The following is a 22,914-nucleotide window of genomic DNA, read 5'->3' as shown; positions in this document are numbered from 1 at the left end:
GCGTCGGCCGCCTGCGTCCCAGCCCGGCGCGCATGAGAAACAGCGCCTGCGCGAAAGGGATGGGCGGAGGGAGTTCTCTCGCGCATGGGCCCGAGGAACGGAAGGGCGGGACAGTGGGAGCGCGGCTCGAGTTCCCTGCCGCCCACATCCGAGCGCGCGCGCGCACGATGGCGGGGGCGCGCGCCGCCGATCTTAACGGACGTTGAGGGAGGAGGTGAGAACGAACGCGCGCGCGCCCGCGTCTGTCCGCTGCCCGGGTTTGTCTGGATCCTTCCTCGCGGGCGCTGAGGTTGAAGAGGAATCGGCGGCTGGAGGTTTGTCCGGGCAAATGGCGGGGGAGGGGGACGCGGCGTCGGTGGCGGCGTTTGTTCCCCTCCCCCCTACCACGGCAGAAAGGAGAACGGAGACTGCGGACCTGCCGCCGCGCAGCACCGTGACCCCCGCCCCCGGGCAGCGTCCGCTCCGCCGCGGCCTGTGCAGTGCGAGCGGCTCCTGGGTGCCGGGGAGTAACCGCGGGCTCTGCCCAGCGCCCCGCGCCGCTGCCGTGTCGGCTCCGCGCGGCCTGTGGCTGGGTGTGTCCCCGCCCGGCCCTGCGGCTGCGAGGGGCACCGGAACAGTCCGGCAATAACAGCAGCCAGCGGGGGGGCACCGCCGCCCGCGTCCCAGCGGTGCCTGCGTAACCCCCCAGCGTCGCAATGGGCCGGGCGGAGCGCGCTGCACTTGATGCCCGTGGCCCGGAGGGAGCGGGGAGGATGTGAAACGTTGATTTTAGAGCCTCTTGGATGTAAAGCTGCGATAGGAACCTTTCAGGCGAAGGGCGCTTGGAGGTAATGGCGCTGCTTTCTTGTCCAGACGGTGCTGGAGTAGGCATCACATCGAACAGCATCAGTGCACAGTGCTGCTGCTTCCGGTGACTTTTAGCCTCCCTCAGCGCTCAAGTGTAGGATAACTTGAGGGATTGCTAGTAGTTTTCAGCTTTAACTGGACTTCTGTTGATTGCAGTTTAACACATTGCTTCTTTTTCTAATGTGGCTACACAGCGTAAACATACAATATGCTTAGTAGATGTAGAATAGTTTTGATGTTTTTCATCATGTGCAAATTATTTCCCCATCTTAAATATTTGGCTTTTGAGTTTTCCCTTTAGCAGACAGAAAATGATTGGACACTTGCGCTAGCTGCTTTTGAAAAAATTGAAACTTGGTTATGATTTATATGATTTTTCTAATTCTTATATTTTTATAAGGTGAGCTGCAAAACCAAAAAAAAGTTGACTTTTTTTTGTTTGCTGCTTTGTGATATAATGAAAGCCCAAAAGATTTATTTTTAAAATTTCCATTGGTCTCTTTACTTCAGAAATGTACTTGGGAAGACTCAGCTGGAGAGCAAGTAGAGTTATTCCTATTCAAACAACATTAACACTGAGAGGATATAAGGGTAAAGATCCTTACAAGAATGTTGTAGTTAAGCAGTTGGGAGATCATTGTTAAAAAGTCAGGAAATTTATACTGAATGCTAATTATCAAGAAACAGAAGCATTTGAAAATTCTATATTAAGTATTAAAATTACGTTATCTTTGCAAGTCATATAACCTGATCTAGGCATAGAAGGCATGCTTATGGAGACACTTTAGTTCCTGTCTAAGCATACTTGGATAATTGTTCGGTTCATGGACTCATAAGGCCCAGTTCTGCAAGATGCTGAGTAGTACCCTCAGTACTTTACAAGATTGGGCCACGAAACAAATAGCAAACCCACTCTACTAAGGTGAGTTTTTGAATTTGGGCTGTATGACTGTGAAGAAGGCCTGAGTTAGTGCAGATGCTGTTAAATTATTTTAGCTCTTACAATTTGAGGTCATTTGTGGGGAGGGTAAGATACAGTTTTCAATCTTCTTACTTTTCCAGGACATCACTGAGGGCAGAGCTTACTGTAATCTTATTGAATTTCTGTACTCAGATGTTTGGATTTCTTGTCTCTCCACCATACTGTTTCAGACAGTTCCGGAAGTTAAGATATATGATGGAGGTTCTGGAATTGAAAACTTCATCTAGCCAAGAAGAGACTGGCTGTTAATATCCTAGAGCGCAAGAAAGAGAAATTCATTCTCTCCATTACTGATGGGCTGCCAGATCTGACTAAGGACATCCCTGTCTCTGTGGTGTTCAGCAGTCAGTGAAATAAGTCCCTAGACAGGTTAGATCTTGCTATGGATAAGAATGCTAAGAAGATTCACTTTTGGAGGTAGAAAGTCTCTTCCTGATGTATTCTCTGTGGCCAGTTGCCAAACTTCAATTTTCTCCTGTTTTCATGTTTGTGAAGATACATTTTCTCTAGTAAACCTCCTCCAGGAGGAGAAGAATAAGACAGTGAAGAAACTGGCAACCACTGTGTAATGTCCAAGTATGTCTTAGGAGTGGTGTGTATAATATTTCAGATACTCTGGCTCATATGACGTCTCAAGGTCCACTGTTAGGTCTTTGGAACTTATGTCCTCCACCTTTAGTATCAGAATCTACCTAGTGTCTTCAGATTTCAGGACTCAGTTCTACAAAGACTGATGCCATGGCAGCATCAGAACTGGCAGAGGAAAACATCTAAGGCATGGAACTGCTTCATCTATCACCTATTTCTTTTTCAGTGACGAGGTTGCATATTTAACATGTTGCCCAAGAGTCCAGAGCTAGTTCTAACTTCTGCTTCTCCTGATGTTCCACTTTTTGTCATGGAGATCCCTTGGCATGGTTGATTAATTTAAATGATCAATTTTAATCTTATTTAGCATTTGTATTTTTCAGGTATTTTCCTTGAAAGGTTCATTGTTGTTGGTTGGTATAACTATATTAAAGCATGTTGATTTGCAACTAAATATAGCTTTTATACCAAATTTGGTACTTTGTGTACTAGGAGAATACAGTATCTATACAGGCTTATTTAAGCAGTTATGTTGCTCAACATTTATTCACATTACTCTTAAATTTTGTTAGAAGATGGCAAATGACATACTTATTTACTAGATTTTTTTGCTTATTTGTGAGCGGCATTTGGATGAAAATTGGAATTCTATTAAAAATGGAAAACTGAAATTTATTTTAATTATCTCAATTGTGCTGGATAATAAAAACTAGCTGATCAAAACATATTTTGTTTTTAAAACTGATTTATTAAGCAGAAGAGGAGGTATTTATTGTAGTTAGTGAATTGACTGTTCCTGGTCACACTGGACCAGATTTTCAAAGGTGTCTAAATATATGGATAAGTACTTTTGAGAAATCTCATTAGATGCCTATGCGTATGTTTAAGGCACCTAGAATACCTTTACAAATCTGGCTCTCCATGTTTTTCAAGTTATTAGAATTAGTAGATCTCATCCTCTCCCACCTGGTTTTTATTCATACATTAGAAGAGGGAAAACAAGCTTTCCTGCTCTTTCAGCTCTGTCTGTTTCTCAACTTTAACTGAACTTGTCCAAACAAAGAAAATATTTTCTCTTCACCTGCTTCCTAAACTGAAACCAAAAGTAATAAATTCAGATTTTTTTTGTTCAACACAGCACTTGGTCCATTATAAAGATTGAAAATAACAGACACTTACTGCCATCCATAACAGTGTGACATGTTTATATAACTTGAGTTGATCACCAAAAGTTAAATATCTTCCCCTGGTTCTGGATATAATTAAAAAAGAAGCACCCTTTAACTCATTAAAGTTTGAGAGGTCGTTGATGCAACATGTCTTTAATTTAAATGATTTTAATAAATTACGTCTTGACATAGGTTGTCATAACTTCAAAGTTAAGCAGTTTTTAAAAGAGAAATTATTAGATTTTTTTAAATGAAAAAATCACTTATTTTTAATACTTCTTGTCACATGGTTGGTTTTGTTGCAGCTTGATATGGTACAGCTGTGGATTAGTGGATAACTGAGATAATTCTGCTTGAATATGCTACCAGTCCACTCCAGCCTCTTCCCCACCAGTGCCTCTTTAGGTTTTCCTGTCATGAGACCAGAGACGCAGACCAGAAAAAGACTCCTCGTTAAAGGAGTTGGGCCGTCAGGTGTCACAGTTGGACATAGGGGATAATCTTATTCATTGTTCTTCTACTGGAGAAGATTTTTTTGTCCCATCATCTCTCCAAAATCTGAGCAGCTTTTTCAGAAAGGTCAAGTTTCACATATTGTAATGCTAGCTTCCATCATCCATACTCATTTCCCATTCAAACTTAAGATATCTATTTCTATATAGCTATTGGAAAAAATTATGGAAAATACTTTTTTCCTAGGGAATATCCACTTATCAGTCTTTCTGATCTTAGTTACACCAAGCATATCAGATGTGGCTGCTTTACCTCTAAAGGCCTTCATGCATAGGGAGGCAGTGTAGCTAGTGAATAGAGCACTGGACTAGAACTCAGGAGACCTCTGCCACTGGCTTGCTGGATGATCTTGAGCAAGGTGCTGTATCACTCTGTTCCTCAGCTTCCCCATCTGTAAAATAGGGATAATGATACTGTGCCAAGTTGAGAGTTGCTATATTATTAGATGACTGGCCATGAGATGTTACTCAATAAACATGATGCTCATGCATGTCCTGACTTACGTAAAGGATCTTCTTTACATATGCTATCCTGGTTTTCCCATGGTCATGGACACTTTCTTGAAATTCACGGACTCTTAATGAGTTGTCCTCCCGAAGAATTCTAAGCTTGTGATATCCCACCAGAGGACTCCTGGCCTCTTCCACAAATATAACATCTTATGCACATCTCAGAGTGAAACTGCCAACATTGGCAGTAAAATTCAGTCCAGATGTGGACAACGTGAGGGCTGAGTACTTCAGAGATTCCCACACAATGTTGAAGGGAGTTAATTTCAGACTGACCATCTGCTGTAAACAGGGGAGCCCATCTCTGATCTGATATTTCATAGGTGGTTCACAGTCTTCATATACTGTGGAGGGGAGGGTATGATGGGATAGCCTAAGTTTGGCAATTTAATCTTTGATTAATTGCCAAATTATCAGCAGGTAGGTATGCCCAGTGGTCTGTGATGGGATGTTAGATGGGATGGGATCTGAGTTACTACAGAGAATTCTTTCCTGGGTGCTGGCCTGTTAGTCTTGCCCACATGCTCAGGGTTTAACTGATTGCCATATTTGGGGTCGGGAAGGAATTTTCCTCCAGGGCAGACTGGCAGAGGCCCTGGAGGTTTTTCGCCTTCCTCTGCAACATGGGGCACAGATCACTTGCTGGAGGATTCTCTGCAGCTTGAGGTCTTCAAACCACAATTTGAGGACTTCAGTAACTCAAACATAGGTTAAGGATTTGTTATAGAAGTGGATGGGTGAGATTGTATGGCCTGTATTGTGCAGGTCAGACTAGATAATCATAATGGTCCCTTCTGACCTTAAAGTCTATGAGTCTATACACTTTCTGCAACTGACCTCTAAAGTACCTTCAGATCATTTCTGACAGTGATCAAGGTTATGTTGTTTGTGTTTGGTAGTTTTTCTCCCAGGTTCAGCTTGTCTTCTCCCAGGTTCACCAGTCTGCTGATGTATCTTCTGCCACTGCATAGGTTTGGCTTTCAGTCATCCACCCTCAACTAGACCTTTCAGAAAGCTTACTGCTTGGCACACGACCAGTTCTTTCATGGAACCTTAACCCAGTGATGTGAAAGTTAACAGACTTGACTTTTGAGTCCTTAAAAACATGATCTGTTCTGTTTGTTAAAGATATTTTAAATTAAAATATATTAGAATCGTGAGTTGTATTATTTTAATGGTTGGTTGTTTCTTTCACCACCGTCAGTGGAAATGAAAAAAGTTGTCTTCTGTTCTCATTCAGACCTATAACAGAGGTGGTACTGGAGTTTCTCACCTGAATCACACTGTCGGTGTTCTCATCAAAACTTTATTTCTTAGCCAGGATTTAACTAGGCTCTAGACACTAAATGTCAATAGGGCTTTGAGTTATTTGGGAAGAACTAAGACCATGTCTACACTACAAAGTTAAGTCAACCTCATGTGAGTTAGCATAGAGCCTCTGTCTTGCGTGGCCACACTATGCTCATTTTGTCAGTGGAGGACTAGCAGGACTTGCGTCGACGCACGGAGCACTGCACTGTGGGTAGCTATCCTATAGTGCATGTAGCTGAGTGGAATTTTGGGTTGGGCTTGCAATGGCTTATGGGACCAAAACATTGGCATGGGTGGCTATGGGAACATGGTGTTAGCCTCCCATAATGTACTTCCTCTCTCTCCCTGAAATCAATGGCAAACATATATATATGGAGATATACCTATCTTGTGGAACTGGAAGGGACCCCAAAAGGTCATTGAGTCCAGACCCCTGCCTTCACTAGCAGGACCAAATACTGATTTTTGCCCCAGATCCCTAAGTGGCCCCCTTAAGTTTTGAACTCACAACCCTGGGTTTAGCAGGCCAGTGCTCAAACCACTGAGCTATCCTTCCCTCCCCAAAACAAACCAAGCCTTTTTCATAAGCGTGGGTTACCTCCTCTGATGCTATAGCATGCTAAGCATGGGCCTCAATTAGCTGTACAGTGTTGTTGTAAGCATTACAAACACCTTGCCCCTTATCCTGCAGTATTTACACAGCTGATACAGAAGGCAGTGCATGTAACAATGTGATGCCATGCAAGCAGCCCTGCTAGAAGACATAGAGTGGAGCAGTTTGCAGTTGCCGGCAACAGTTGTGCATCACCTTGACCCTGTTGAGTGCCATTTTTGGGCCCAGGAAACGAGCACTGACTGGTGAGACCACATCATTGTGCAGCTATGGTGTGACAAACAGTGGCTGCAGAACTCTTGAATGTGTGAAGAGCTTTCCCCAGCCCTGAAACAGGAAGATTTTCAAAAGGATTAGGCTGTGCATTAAGACATACTATACATTAGCTACTGGGGTAGAAGTCTCATTACAATGATACAGCCGTAGGGTATATTGATTTGGTATAATGTAAGCTGTGACTTGACATGAAACGCCTTTGCTTTTTGACCCAGAACCCTGCTATCCTTTTACATCTGTTGGTGACTTCCACATTTAAGTTCACTAGAAACTTGAAAGTCTGTATCAAGTTAGCAGTTCATGTTAATGGCTAGGAGTACAGGAAGTAGTTAATACAACAGTTCTTCGCTTACCCTTCTCTGTCTCCTGTCTCTCTCCCTGCTGCCCCACCACAAACAAAAACATCACCACACCCTGCTCTGGTATTTGAGTGACACTTAAACTGTAACAGCCTTAGGTTCATTCACAGAAATGCATGTTAATTCCAAAGTTAGTTTCTGTTGATGTGTTTTAAACTTTTAATGCTATAATGTAAAGGTATGGCTATGCTGCATGCTGCTTTCAGCAGTGTGTTGTATATGTACCTGTGTAGCTCCCCTCCCCATCCATCTTCTCCCCAATATGGTTGTAAATAGCAGTGAAGAGCATATGGCATGATTTAGATGAGTAAAGACATGCCTGGAGGGTGTGGGTATGTATTTGAGTATGTATCCTGTGTGTGTCTCTACTTCTCCAAGTCATCTCTCCTCATAATAGCAGTATAGTGTCCTACTGCTAGAGCCTTTCCTGCACTGTAGGGAAAGGATCTGCCAACTCCCTGTTGCTGGAGCCTCTCCCCATAGCAGTGAAAGACTCAGGCAGCAAAAAAAGGCCTAGCCTTTCCTAGGTCTCTCATCCTCCCCTCCCCATGCCTTTCCTGGCAGCGGTGAAAGGCTCCAGCACTGAGGAACTGAGGATATCTTTCCTTGCTGCTTACCGTTTACCAGAGCCTTTCACTGACATGTAACTGCCACCAGTGATGTATAGTGTAAACATAGCCTCAATGTGTTACTTTTTCCAGTTATGTATCACTCATTATCAAGGTGTTACTTACAAGCAGGTACTTGAATAATGTTTCCAGCACCTAATAGCTCAAAGACTGCGTTTGTTTGCCAGAGTAAAAATCCTATGCCACCATGTCTCCTCCGGTTGTGTATTGTCTGTTGTGTGAGAAATTTAAATTGTAACACTTCTTTGACAATCCACTCTTTATGCAAAATAAATTACCGTGCTTTTCTTATACCTCCTTTTCCTTTCTGGCTTCCTTCCACTTCTGTTTTCATTATAAAAGTTCATATCAATCCAAGTAAAGATGCACTGTGCATGTTTACTCCTTCCTTTCTCTTCTCACCCTTTTGTCTTTCCTATACTACAGTTTACCGTTTCCTTCTCATTTCTTGTAAAATGTTTGGAAAATGGAAAATTTCCAAATATTTTTCCCTAGTTTTTGTTTGAAATATTTGTTTGAAGTCTTTGTCTAGCTATATTTTTGTCTTTCACTACTTCCCAAATCTGTTTCTTATTTTTGTCTTAACCCATCAATTTCTTATCTGTACATGTTTCACTTGAGCAAATGTATTAAATCAGATTTGATATTTACATCGCTAGTTTTTTACTGTCTTTTTATTGTATAGTTTTACAGTGGATGTCTTATATGGCTCTCTTTAGTTTCCTAATTATAAGTAGACTCTCAGATAACTTTCTAAATTTTCAGGCTTAAATACTCATCTCTGAGAGAGACAAATCCAGAGCCTCACTAAAATTCTTAACTGTGAAAACAATTCAAGCACAAAATTGAGGATTAGCAAATAGTTTCTGCTATATTTGCAGCCGACACCACCTGTGTGTATATTGAACATCCAAACATCAAGAAAGCTGAAATGCTTCAACCAGGCTATTTTCCTTCAGGGTTTGCAGTTTCAAGTCAATGGGACTCGTGCTCCTAAGTCCATTAGATATTTTTGAAATTCTCCCCCTCACCCCCCCCCCATGCTCAAACTTGCTTGGGGGCTTAAAATTTGGCTCCTGATTTTGGTGTACGTCTATAAAGTTCATGACCTAGGTTACTGAAAATCTACGTTTTTATTCTTAATGCTGAAGCACCTCTTTTTGACGTGATGAAGACTCTATAGTATCAAAAATCAGTAAAAATACAATTTTAGCCCCTGATGCTTAACTTATCAGTAGAACTGTTCATATCATTAAGTATATGCAGCATCAGGACCTTAATTCTTTGTGTTTTGTAAGATTCAAATACAACTTACCAGTTGCAGCATTTAAAAAGCAAAACAAAAACCAACCCAGCACTTATTATGTAGTCCACTAATATGTTTGAAGCACAAATTTTTAAGTTCTGCAAAGCCTCAACCTGGTTTAAAAGAATCCAGGATTGAGCAGTTGAAGCCACTTATTGTTTCCAGATTCCAAAACTCTCATTTTTAACACTAACAACTTGCTGAAGGCAATTTGACTGTTCACAAATAGTGATACCAACAATTGTCACTTGAGCAAAGTGGATTGATTAAAATCAAAGCAATTTAAATCACAAATTTTAATCATGATTTAAATGAGCAAGCTGAAAATCTGTTTAAACAAGGTAAGTTATCTGTAGTTAGTGAATTAAACCAGATTGTTTTTGGTCACCATGTCCGTCACAATTTTATAGTAGTAGATCTCATCCTTTCACACCTAGTTTTTATTTATAAGCTGGAAGAGGAAAACAAGCTTTCTTGCTTTTTCATTCAGAGTGAAGAAACCAATTGGGAATTGAACTAGTCATTGAACTGAACTAGCTGATTAAATATTCACTCTGCATCTGCAGAGGAGACACTACTTCTGTCAAAAACTAGTTTAGCACTTCAGCTAACTTTGGTTGCAGGGGATTAGTCAGTGACTACCACCAGTTTAGTGGTTTGACTTTGTATAGCTTAGTTTTTTGTAATGACCATCACCATAGCATCTGAGCAGCTGGCTATGTATACAAACTTTCTAAGTCCAGATCTGAAAATTATAGCACTTAATGTAGTAACCAAGCATCATCTTGGTATTGGAGATGCATATATTCAACCAGTGCTTTTCATTTTCAGTATTCTACCTGAAAACTGTACATGTCTTCTACAATTTTAAGATTATAAGGAAATTGGAAGGCTGATACTAAGGGTATCATTAAGGTCACCTAAATACAATTACATTCTTTATGTGAAATGGTATTAACTTAGTATTTCCAGGCTCTTTAATATGAGAAGTTCTTGTGAATAATAGCATTCTTATGACTTCTTAACTGAAGTGATTCATCCAACTTTAATTGGAATTTTTTTTTCCCTGAAATACCTTTGAGAAACTTTTTTGCCTTGAACTGCTCTTTAAAACTTTTTTCTTCATATAGTGAGACACTTCTTGAAATCTAGCAATATAAGTCAAGTATAAAGTTAGGTGAAGCCATTTTGGAGATATGTAGTGATCCAAACAAAAATTAGAAAAAAATAAGAAAATATATTTTAACCCCATGTCCCAAGTTCCACTTGTCCTATAGTAGAATTTTTTTTCCTGAAGCGATTAGATCTGGCATGCAAAATAGGTAGACAGGTGTAGTTTTGTTGAAGGTTGGGTGGAATATGGGAAATATGACTAGTTATAATAGGAAGCTAGTTTCTTAACTATGGAAAGGCATCTCTAATGTTAAAATATTGATAAGTTATTTTGAAGCATGTAATGCGGACAAAAGAATTTTGTTAATGCTGGGATGCAATACAAATCCTAAATTTATAGATGGTAGCTCTCTTTACTATTAGCTGGAGTAAATGAAGGAGTTCCTACCACTTTAAAAAAAATAATTAAGAATGTAAGGTACTTCTGAGAGAGGAATGCGGTTATAAATGTGCAGTATTGCCAAGTGAAACTTAACTTTGTCGTCCGACTTTGATTTTCACTTCTCAGCTGTAGAGTTGTACTGATGTAAAATTTATTTTTTCTGTTCTGTTTCCTAGATCTAGAATCCTTAACTTGAAAAAAAATCATGTACAAATTATTCTGCCTTTCTCTGTATTTTTAACCTTTAGATAATTTTGCACTTGTTTCAATATCTGTCTAGAAATGTGTGTGGCGTTTAAAATTGTATTTCAAATAACATATACTCAAGGCAACCATTTTAGGCAGGAGAACTGTGAAACAAGAAATTGTGCTTTTAAAAGGTACTAATTTGTGAACCAATTTTATTTTCTTGCTTGCAGCCACTGATCATGAGATGTTTCCACGAAATCTACCTCAGACCTCACTTTTGCTCGTTAATGTGCTGCGCCATTTCAAATCTCAGCAGGAGCTCTGCAAACACTCTTGAAAAAGTCTCAAGAGAACAGATTGTGACACCAAATCAATGCGTGATGACCTAGTAGTAGGTTGAAGTCTGAAACATTCTTGATACAGCAGTCCAAGAGAACACTTCCTAATGTATTGATATAATTTCTAAAGGCTACAAACAGCTCCTGCAGTTTCTTCTTCTTGTTACGCCAGAAACATTCATTTGACCTTTCTCCTGCAGAAGGATCCTTGCCTCTCTAATCTAGTCCTGGAAATATTAATGGAATACAGTCATGTCTACTCAGGATGAAAGGCAGATCAATACCGAATATGCTGTATCCTTGCTGGAGCAGTTAAAATTGTTCTATGAACAGCAATTGCTAACTGACATAGTGTTGATTGTTGAGGGCACTGAATTCCCCTGCCATAAGATGGTTCTTGCAACATGCAGCTCTTATTTCAGGTAAGTGTTCAAATCATGATTCATTCATTCAGATAAAGACATATTGTACTGTTTTGTAAGCAATGCTAGACGTACATAGTTAAAAATGAATGTACAGCCCAACAATTTAAAGATTTAGTGCTGGAAATCTGAAGTGAATAGCAGAGATCTTAAATATTTCAAGTAATAGTAACACTGAAAGGTCAAAGTAGGGTTTTCTACCATCTTATGACTTATTCCAGCCAAAGACACTGCATCACCATCCAGCATTTGGAGAAAGGAAAAAATAAAAAAATGATCAGCAGCCCCATTCTGGGGTTAGTTTAGGCTGTGTAATGCAGTTCATTTCCTGTCTTCAGCATGTGGAACAGCTTTTTCCAGATAAGCAAGACATTTAGTATATGTTGTCCTTTCTGTTGATATGGTTCTAAAATAAGCTAAGGTGAGTAGGGATTCCCCACTGAGAGGAAACAGTCCCCATATCACCTCCCCCAATACGCTCCTCGTTCTCTGTGCTCCTTGAACAAATGTCTTCTGCTCCTTTTAAATGCAGGGATTTCTGAGGAAGCTTACAACTTCATGTTTTGAGTTGGATGATAAAAATAGGCACAGCAGAAGCCAGAACCTCTGCTTTGGGTTTCAAAGAGGGCCCCCACCAGGATGGAGGATTAAGTATTTTAATCCCGAGATTCGTACTGTGCCAGTGCTATCCAGTTCTTTACTGTGGTGCTAGTGAACTTTTAAATCCACTAGGTCCTGTTGTGTTTACCCTCTTAAAAGGGATTTCTCTTAGGTGCATTTATTAGTTCTCATACCATCTTCGTGGATTTCTCCATACCAAGTTTTAGAAAAACTAACCTATACTGGGGTTTTGGAGCAGGGCTTAGTCATGCACGTTGATGCCACTGAAACATTTTTCTGCCTGTCTGGCCCTGGAAGTGAAAGCCTTGAAACTAGAGTCTGGAACTGATTGATAAGTTAGTAATGACCTTGGATCTTCTGTATCACTAGTTCCCAACCTGGAGTCACAAGCATCCTTCCTTTCTTTATAGCTAGCTAGAATTGGGTTTCCCCAAACTTCTTTTCCTTTTGTAATATGGTTTCACAATATGGAGAATATTGAAAACCACTATTCTATACATTTAGCCCTTGAGGCAAAGATGGCAGTGATCTCTGAAGATGTGCTTCTGGAGTATTCTGTAGTGTAGGGGTTCTCATAACAAAAATTTTGGTGGCCTTAACATGCGGCCCCCAACTCTTCGTGGCCGGTCTGACAACTCTCTCTCTCTCTGTCACTGCCTCCCATGGCCCAAACTTACCAGCCATCTGCGGAGTCCCAAGCTCCTCATGCCCTGGCGAGTCAGGAGCAGGGGAGCTGCCCAGGGGAATGCCTTGGCAACTGAATGCCACAGCTGTTTCCACTAACGAGCTGCCTCCTGTGCCATGCACACTGGCCCCACACCTCTCCAGAGGAGCTGCCCAGAGCCCCCAGTGTAAACACCAAGGTAGCCCATTTCACTGCCCTTGGTAACAACTATTCAGGCACAACAACTGGGCACTGCAGGAAGGAGCTGCTGTTTGCTCCTTGCGATCTCCGCCTATGCTTTGGAGGCTGTCATGGCCGCAACAAAATCTGCTGGTGACTGCTTCGCTCTCGTTGTGGAAGTTGGAGGCAGTGTTGGTGAGTTCTGAAATTTTTGGCTGTCTCTCATACGCAGCCTGACATGGTTTTATCTTGGCTTATATTTCCTAACAAAATGGGAATATCAGATCCCAAACTACTCTAGAGGAGTGTCTTCCACTTCTTCCCCAATGCCTATTGCTCAGCTAGCTGATTTATGAAGGGAGGAAAGTGGTGTGGGAGGTTTTTTCTGTCCACTGGAACAAAGTACAGTGATATTTTTCTAAGCGATTAGGAAACAGACCCTAGTCTTGAAATTAAGATTGTCTTGAATAAAACCATCTCTAGCCTGAAAAACAAGGTGCTTATCCACAGTGAAAATTACTGATTGCAAGGGAAATGTCTTAAGGAGGCACAACAATTTTAAGGAGTAAAATATATGTACATTTTATCTATTTTATAAATACTTGTAAATGCAGTATACCACCAATCTTGTCTTTCATATGTCTCTTTTTCCTGCATTGTCTTCTACGTACTCCCATTGTTTACTTATATCCCTTCAACTTCTAGATAAACTGTTTTACACATGCAGAATATAATGGCTTTTGTTTTGTAACTTCTTGATCTTTCCTTTCCGTGAGAGCTGTTCAGTCACATGCAGGTTCAAAAAGCTTAGTTACCTAAAAGGACTACATTTACTATCCAAAAATTGATGACAAAGCCCTACTGCCCAGGATCTGCATAAGAGAAATCTTTTTTTCCCTTTCTCATAGTGAAGTTCCTGGAAAAGGAAATTACAACAAGGTGCTGTCCTTGAGACTTGCTCATGGACTCAGTTTCTGGTTGTTTAGATACTTAAAGCCCTAGAATCTCTCTGGCTTCTGAAAGATTGGGGGTTCAGTGGGGGGCTCATCACACCCCACCCATTGCCTCCTATTAGTGGAGGAGGAGAGTATTGGTAGTCCGAAATCAGTACATTTGAAAATGTAGGAAATATCCAACAATATTTTAAATAAATGATATTCTGTTATTTAACAGTGTGATTAATCACACGATGAATTTTTTTTAATCACTTGACAGCCCTACTAATAATGCTTCTGTCTGCTTTCAGATGGTATTTGTAACTGGCTCAGGAGTTCCAGCAGTTCTAGAAATAACAAGCCATTAAATTTGGTCAGACACAATTGTGGATGGCTAGTAGTCACAAGATGTCAGTGTTGGAAACTATGAAAGCCCTCATAAAATATTAGATTAGAATATGCAGTCAGACCTCTTTTTCTAAGATGTGCTTGTTTTGTATATTAGAATAGGAAGTTGGGCACCAGGTATGGAAGGGGTGTGACATTTTGTAGTGGTGTCACTCTTTCCCTATTTTCTTCTTCTTCTTCGCTTTCATTTTAAATAACCTCTTAAATCAAATCTTTGTAATGCAAAGGTAAGATTGATGTAAACACCAAAGACAAGAAACAGTCACATTCAAGTTTTCAATACTACCCTTAATGCTAAACTGTGCATAAGCAAAATTACACACTTTTGTTGTAAATACTGATTTAATAAAAGAACTCTTAAGTTCTTGTCTCATCAGCTGCTAGTGCATACACTAACAAAGCATAGCACTTTTGGTGCTTACAACACTTGTCAGAATTCAATTAGGCAAGTAAAGTAAGTGGTATGTATTATATATGTAAAGAAAGATACAAAATCATCCTCTTTTGTGATTGTATTTCACTTTTTTAAAACTTTAAAGCTGACCTTCCAGTCTCAGGAAGGGACTTAATGCAGGTATTGATTTCTGGGGCGGGGAGAGGGGGGAACCATGGCAGAAAAAATGTGTGCCAGACTTCCAAATCTGAAAAGAGTCCACTGTGTTTAACAAATGGGAAAGACTTACATGGAAGGCAATTCTATCAACCCAAGCACCTCTCTGTGCCCCTGACCTAATGTAAATTCTTATGTATCCTACATGAGATGCAGAAGGTAGCCATATGAGTTTCTTTTAAAAACAAAATCAGAACCACATGTATTTTTCATGAAGCATTTTCTGCATTTGTTTCTAGCAACTTTTGCTGGAGAATGCGTCTGTCCTTGTTGTAAGATGACAGTGTAAAATATTTCTTTATTTTTCTGGCCAAGTAAGCAACCATGCCATGTCAGTCCCTGCTTATGGTTTAAAATGTACTCCTGGGGGAATTCTGCGCTACTGCACATGTACATAATTAATTAGCCATGCATAGTTTTAATTTTTTTGTGGAGAAAACTTGTGCTGAAATGTTGCTGCAGTTCCGCCTTTTGCCCACCAGAGAGTGCTGTGGCGATGGAACACAACAGCAACTCCTGGCCAGCTAGGCAAGAGAGCGAGCCTGCCTGCCTTCCCAGTGCCTGTCAGGACATGGGCTATGGAGAGAGCATGGGATGCTGGTGGGGGAAGGGCTGGGGTGAGTCAACGGCTCATAAGGTCTAGCGGAGGAGGACAGACTGGTCAGTGGCTGAATGGGAGTGGAGGCACAGGGAGGTGCAGAGCTACATAGAGACAGATGGTGGCTCAGTGGGGGCACAGAGACATGGGGACAGGGAGGGGGTGCAGGAACACACAGGGACAGGTGGTGGCTGAGTGGGGGACCAGAGACATGGGGAGGGCATAAGAGCCACATAGGGACAGGAATGTGGTTGAGTCGGGGCACAGAGAGACATGGGAATGGAGAGACACGTGGATGGGGGTGCAGGAACACATGTGGACAGGGGCAGATGTGCCTGACGAATGGGAGAGGCTAGGGGTCAGCCTGGGTTTGCAGGGGAAGCTCCATAACAATCCCTCCCTGCCCCTTCTAAAAAAACAACAACCTGTTCCATGCTTTTCCCACTGATACCCAACAACCCTCAAAGTTCACACCCAGGCTTCTTCCCAGCAGTTTACTTCCTTCTCCCTCAGCTCCTCCCTTACCCCTTCCTCCATCAAGCCTTTGCACTGCTGCTGAGAGGTGGGGGAAATATGGTTGTGTATTGTAGTTTAAATGAATTATTACTCAGAGTTCTGTATTAATATACCTAGTAAGAAATCTGTTTATCAAAAAACATCTTGAAATGACCAAAAATAATTGAAACTGATGTGATTCTATTGTTGTTTTGACAAAATATAAATATTGACCACAGAATTTTTAATTTTTTGGATGCAGAATTCCCACAGGAGTAAAAATGGGGTGGTAGCTTACATAAATATTCATGTATAGAGAACACTGAAGTTACTAATATAATTGGAAAAACTGTTTTAAAACGTTTGTTAAATGCTGTGTGATCTAAGGTAAGTACTACATGAATGTAAATGGAAAATCACATTAGGAATTTTTAAAGTTTGAATGAAATGACAAGAAATTTTTAGGTGTCGCTCTCTCTTTTGTGGTTGGAGTGATTAAATAACAAAAGCAGTTACTTAAGATTACAGTATGTGTCCTTGTCAGTCTTAATGTAGTATTTTTCTCTTCAGAGCCATGTTCATGAGTGGGCTAAGTGAAAGTAAACAAACACATGTACATCTGAGGAATGTGGATGCAGCCACTTTACAAATTATAATAACTTATGCATACACGGGTAACTTGGCAATAAGTGACAGCACGGTAGAACAGCTTTATGAGACTGCTTGCTTCTTACAGGTAGGAACATCATGTATATTTTGATTAAAAATGCATGATAACTACTCAATCTCTGTACCAAAATATGTGGTTCTAATTTTTTTCCTTAAATTTCAATTACATCCCATTTCTGTCTCTCTTTAAAAAGATAGAATCATTTTAAAAACTACTGTCAAGTTTGTTCATATTAGTTTGGACAGCCATTACCAGAATAATCCCACAGCCAACCTATTTATATGGTTTCTGAAGGAATGGAATTAAACGCAATTTCTATCACTTTAATTTTGTAAGAAGCTAAGTAAAATGCACAAACAGGTAGAGGATCAAACAATTTATTTGCATGACAGGTAAACATGGCAGTGTTTTAAAAAATCAAATTGTGTAGTCAAATTTCATGTATCTTTCTGGATGGAATGACATGTTCTTGGCTCAAGAAGCTGCTGTGACTAGCAGTGTCAGTGCAGTATTCTTCCTTTTTTGGATTTTTTTTCATCTTGTTTATAGGTAAAGGAATAGGTCTTTGTCTACTCTACTTAAGTGGTATGTTTTGTTTTTGTTTTTTGTTTTGCATTACAGGTAGAAGATGTGTTACAGCGATGTCGAGAATATTTAATTAAAAAAATAAATGCAGAGAACTGTGTGCGGTTATTAAGTTTTGCTGATCTCTTCAGCTGTGAAGAATTAAAACAAAGTGCTAAGAGAATGGTAGAGCACAAGTTCACTGCTGTGTACCACCAAGATGCTTTCATGCAACTGTCACATGATCTACTGGTAGATATTTTAAGCAGCGACAACTTAAATGTGGAAAAAGAGGAGACAGTTCGTGAAGCTGCTATGTTATGGCTGGAATACAACACAGAATCACGATCACAGTATTTGTCCTCTGTTCTTAGTCAAATCAGAATTGATGCACTTTCAGAAGTAACACAGCGAGCATGGTTTCAAGGATTACCACCTAATGATAAATCAGTGGTAGTGCAAGGATTATACAAATCTATGCCCAAATTTTTCAAACCAAGACTTGGTATGACTAAAGAGGAGATGATGATATTCATTGAAGCTGCTGCTGAAAACCCTGGTAGTCTTTACTCTTCTGTCTGTTACAGCCCCCAGGCAGAAAAAGTTTACAAGCTTTGCAATCCTCCTGCCGACTTGCATAAGGTTGGAACACTTGTAACTCCTGATAATGATATCTATATAGCAGGTGGGCAAGTTCCTCTGAAAAACACAAAAACCAATCACAGTAAAACTAGCAAACTTCAGGCTGCCTTTAGAACTGTGAATTGCTTTTACTGGTTTGATGCACAGCAAAACACTTGGTTTCCAAAGACTCCAATGCTGTTTGTTCGTATAAAGCCATCCTTGGTCTGTTGTGAAGGATACATCTATGCAATTGGAGGAGATAGTGTAGGTGGAGAACTAAACAGAAGAACTGTGGAAAGATATGATACTGAGAGAGATGAATGGACCATGGTAAGCCCATTGCCTTGTGCATGGCAGTGGAGTACAGCAGTAGCGGTTCATAACTGCATTTATGTAATGGCCCACAACTTGATGTACTGTTACTTTCCCAGGTCGGATGCTTGGATAGAAATGGCTATGAGACAAACTAGTAGATGCTTTGCTTCTGCTGCCGCTTTTTGTGACAAAATATTCTATATTGGAGGGTTGCATATTGGCAGCAATTCTGGTATAAGACTCCCAGCTAGCACTGTAGATGGGTCTTCCGTAACTGTGGAAGTCTACGATGTGAATAAAAATGAATGGAGGATGGCAGCTAATATCCCTGCCAAGCGGTATTCTGACCCTTGTGTTAGAGCTGTTGTAATCTCCAATTCTTTGTGTGTCTTCATACGAGAAACCCACATGAATGAGAGAGCCAAGTATGCCACCTACCAATATGATCTGGAGCTTGATCGGTGGTCTCTGCGACAGCATATATCAGAACGTGTGCTCTGGGACTTAGGAAAAGACTTCCGATGCACTGTAGGAAAGCTGTATCCATCTTGTCTTGAAGAGTCCCCATGGAAACCTCCAACATATCTCTTTTCACCAGATGGGGCTGATGAGTTTGAGCTGGATGGGGAGATGGTTACCCTGCCACCCGTATAGCTCCCAAATTAGAGACTGCACACCTGCTTCTGGGCTCAGTTACCTTGAAATAGAAACTTTAATGAAAGAACAGGACTGGAAATTGGAACATTAAACCTGTCTTTCATAATTGTATTTTTATGCCCTACTTAGCATTTGCAGTCATTCAGTATGAATCAGTGACTTTTATAAGCAGATATGCTTCCATAATCTGAGATACTATCTGATAACTTAGAGAAACCTATATGTATATCATGAGCTTAAGCATCTGACTACTGTCTGAAGAATTAATTTCTAGTCCTATGAAGTCTTTCAGTTCAAGAAAAATCACAAAAGCAGTTATTGTTGCTAGGATGGTATGTCACAATTGTTCTGAAAATATCTTCCAGTTATATTTGAACTACTTCTGGATATTCTACTTTAGTGCTCGTTATATAATTTTCAGTGTGGCCTAAATAATGGAATGTGCTGCACTTAACACCAATATCCGTATCGGTATAGTAACGCCATTTAAAATAAAAATAAACAAATCCCATGGATCTACCTGTGGTAGGAAGGGTAGATCTTCCTTTGTATGGTAACATGCAGGGCAAAATGACTGCAGGTTCAGTCAAGGTGTATTATTAAGTGCATGTATTCTATTTTCACTAACTTATACCTGTCTGTTTAGAATACAGGTCTTCCAAGCAGCTGGTGGTTTACCAGATGTGGACTTAAATTGCTGGGCTTGCAATAGGAATTGCTAGCCACTCATAGTGCGGGTCTGTGTGGAGCTTTAATCAATAAATGCCTCCACATTCTGTATTACAGTAACATTGGCTCATGTATAATACTTCCTGCTGCTGATGTATTTTTCCAATGTAAAACAAAGTTTTAGTGTGGATTAACCAGGTCTTTATTTTTTTGTTAATTTAATAACAAGCATTACTGTAGTGTGATTGTGTATAGATATCCCTTAGCTATCAGGTTTTTTACCTTGGGGTGGGGGGAGCGAATTGTTCAGGAATATTCTGTACGCTGTGTGCAGGAGAGCAGATGACTAGTGCTGCTCTGGCATTAATCCCAGGAACCACTAGCAGTAGCGGGGCGCCGCCAATCTAACATGAACACAGGTGCTTCATGACAACCTTACTAGCATGTTCAGCTGCATCATGTTCTGGCACTGTATTTTGAATGACATTAATTTATTAAAAAAAGACTGAATCTAAATGAGTTTTGGTGTGATTTGTGGTGGGAAAGAGTATAGCTATGAATTTCTCTACTTTTCAGCAGTTTGCTTGGTGATAGGAAGTTAGCTTGTTTAAGGGCTGTTAAGATAAATCATGAGACATGCACTTGTACTTGTTCAGTGAATCTGGAAGTTCAGCTTCATGACATATGAGATTATTAAATTCATGTCTACTTACACCAAATTGCCATATAATGCTAATCAAATGTAAGAAGGAAAAGTTGTGTGGAACAATCTCCATAATATGCAAGTCAGAAGTCCCACTGTCAGAAGACAGACTCCTTGATCTTCATAAGTAGAATTAGAAATAAAGGTATACATTTCAAGAAATAACATATGCATTCTATTAGCAACAGTTCCATTGCCTGTGTACGTTTTTTGGTATAGTAGAGTAACTTAACTCTTCCAGCCATTCATGAAACAAGATATACTTCTTAAAATGTTGGTGTTAGAATTCAAATTCCAGCATCTGTGGTTACAACTATCATCTTATGGTTCAAGACCATGCTATAGAATGAAATATTTTTTTATTTTTATATATATATATATATATATATATATATATATATATATAAAAACCAGTTTCTATCCAGTTTTGTTTGACATTTGCACCTATATTAATATTTCAGATTGGGGGCTTCGCAATATTTACACTGTACCTTTGATTGTCTTTTGCTGTTAGTTTATCCTTATCCCCCATAAACCAGATACTTTGAACTTAATGAGCAGCTTCCAAGTACCAAACCAGTATGGACTACAGGAAATTATATCATATGGGAAAACAGAACAATGAAAGTCTTGTCCTAAATACTATGGCCAAATACATAATTACCATACCACTTACTATAGATAGGGGTGATAGTAGCAGCTCAGGTCAGGTTGCACTGAGATTTTTACTTAAAGTAGGGAATTGAATAATCTTTCAGACTATTTGATGAAAGCATTTAATACCAAATTTGGCATAGCTAAATATTTTTATGGATTAAAAAGTTGCTACACTTAACAGTTATTCAAAAATTGATTTGCAATGTTCTCACCAATCTTTTTCCCCTCTGTTTGTGTTGGAGACATTTTTAACCCTCCAATTTTGGAACATACTAGTTTTCCCCAAATTAGTTTGCCATGATTTGTCATAAGTTTGGTCTAATAGAGGCTGACGAAGAAAATTAATTTTTGCTGGCTATTTCATTCGCCAGTACTGTCTTGACTGCATTTGTGCTCCACACACAGCTTGCTGAACCAGGGAGATAGGCCTCAGCAGACACTGTGAGGCTGACCTGGTGAACCATAGTAGTTCACAAGGTGGGGTCATTTGCCGTAAGTGTAGCTTCACTTATTCATGGCCATTGCAGGGAAAGCAATAGCTTTCTAGATACTTAGGGTGAGTGCAGTGGGTCATACCCAAGTCGTCTGGCTTTCCCCAACCCCACCACTCTGTCACCCTAAAGGGAAGCACTAGTTTGATCAGTAAATATGAGCTTACTGACTTGGTTCATGTTAACATTGTGTAAAAGGTACTCTATGAAAGCTTCCTCCTCAGATGTCATTGCAGGATTTCCCTATACATCCAAAGCATACATTGATAACAGCATCACCTTGTATTCAGAAAATACACATTTCTCCCTAATTTATCTGGCCTACATTTCAAGCCTCTGTCTGTCTCAACTCTCTGAACTCAAGATTTTAGCTGGTCCTTAAACAGTATATGGTAGCAATTTTTATTTTTTTTAAACTGTGCCTTAGTGATCTTTTAATTTAGTTTCTTGGTTGCCTTATTTAACATTTTAACTAATACAAGAGTAACAGTCCTATTCAATGGTAAATCAGTTGCCAAGACATTCTAACAGAGATTTTCTCTTGGCTGCTTTTCTGGTTAGTTGGTTTAGATAGTTGAAGTTTGTACTTGTGCAAACTTTCACTCAGGATACTGTTTTAGTGCGGTTCAATTGTGATTTTTCTTAAAGTAAGGGCTTATATAACACAGCAATGAAGACTATGGATATGTGGGTCATTTCAATTCATGTGTTGGGAGGGCAGGATTGATTCTTCTCACAGTGAGACTCCATACGAGTTACCTATCTTCATCCAAGGTAGAGAGAATGAACAGTTTTGAAGACATGGTGATTTTGGATCATACATTAAAGGACAACATTTTTAGTCAAATAGCTTTTCGTTTTCATCCTATCTTTTAAGGAAGTCACAACATGCTGATCTCAATAACCTACAACTTCCTGCAGTAATATCCAGCCCTTTTTCTAATGCAATACAACCAGGGTAGCTGTAGTGCTGCTACAGAAGGGAATTTCTCAGTATGCCATCAATCAATCACTGAGGGCCAGGGTTTCCTGAAGAGCTTCTCCTACATAATATTTAATGTTAACTTTTTAGTCTCATGGAAGAATCTTCCGATCTGGGCTCTGACTGATGGATTAACTAATACTTTGGAAGTAAATAAAACATAGGGCTGGTCTAAACATAAAAGGTGTACTGCTTTAATTAGCATGGATTCAGTTATACTGTTATAAAAGTGCTTGTGTTTTACAATTTATTCCTGTATGGGAAGGGGAATAAGCTATACTAATACACACATTCTTATAACAGCCCTAGTATGACCAGTTTCACTTTGTTTAAAAAAAAAATCACCTTCCCTGCCAAAAGTTACACTGGTAAAACATAAGTATAGAGCAGGCCTTAGTGTGATGGGGCCTAAATTGCTTCCCCTGTATAAGCCCTGTAACTGCTTCACAGTTCTGATCTACTGCAG

The 22,914-nt window shown here is 40.0% G+C and overlaps 1 protein-coding gene and 1 long non-coding RNA gene across 4 annotated transcripts; one reads left to right on the top strand and one right to left on the bottom strand.

Annotated features, from left to right (window-relative positions):
* Nucleotides 1–120: 120 nt before the first annotated feature.
* On the top strand, nt 121–20,131 carry KBTBD2 (kelch repeat and BTB domain containing 2). Of its 3 annotated transcripts, none has more exons than XM_050938002.1 (4): nt 121–214; nt 11,076–11,605; nt 16,687–16,852; nt 17,408–20,131. In XM_050938002.1, exons 2-4 carry the CDS (start codon nt 11,436–11,438, stop codon nt 18,941–18,943), a joined length of 1,872 nt encoding a protein of 623 aa, XP_050793959.1. In that variant the 5' UTR covers nt 121–214; nt 11,076–11,435; the 3' UTR covers nt 18,944–20,131. The 3 variants fall into 3 exon arrangements, with proteins under 3 accessions (XP_050793959.1, XP_050793958.1, XP_050793960.1); XM_050938001.1 differs by having other exon boundaries at nt 198–314; XM_050938003.1 differs by lacking the exons at nt 121–214; nt 16,687–16,852 and having other exon boundaries at nt 11,496–11,605.
* Nucleotides 3,842–4,844, bottom strand: LOC127043886 (uncharacterized). Its single transcript, XR_007772344.1, has 2 exons — nt 4,351–4,844; nt 3,842–4,272 (listed from the first exon to the last, which is right to left on the bottom strand). It is a non-coding gene; the product is annotated as an uncharacterized LOC127043886 (long non-coding RNA).
* Nucleotides 20,132–22,914: the final 2,783 nt, after the last annotated feature.

The sequence above is a fragment of the Gopherus flavomarginatus genome, chromosome 2 (genome assembly GCF_025201925.1).
Source record: "Gopherus flavomarginatus isolate rGopFla2 chromosome 2, rGopFla2.mat.asm, whole genome shotgun sequence".
Lineage (NCBI taxonomy): Eukaryota > Metazoa > Chordata > Testudines > Testudinidae > Gopherus > Gopherus flavomarginatus.
The sequence above is the reverse complement of the archived record's forward strand: the minus strand, read 5'-3'. Positions and strand labels throughout refer to the sequence as shown.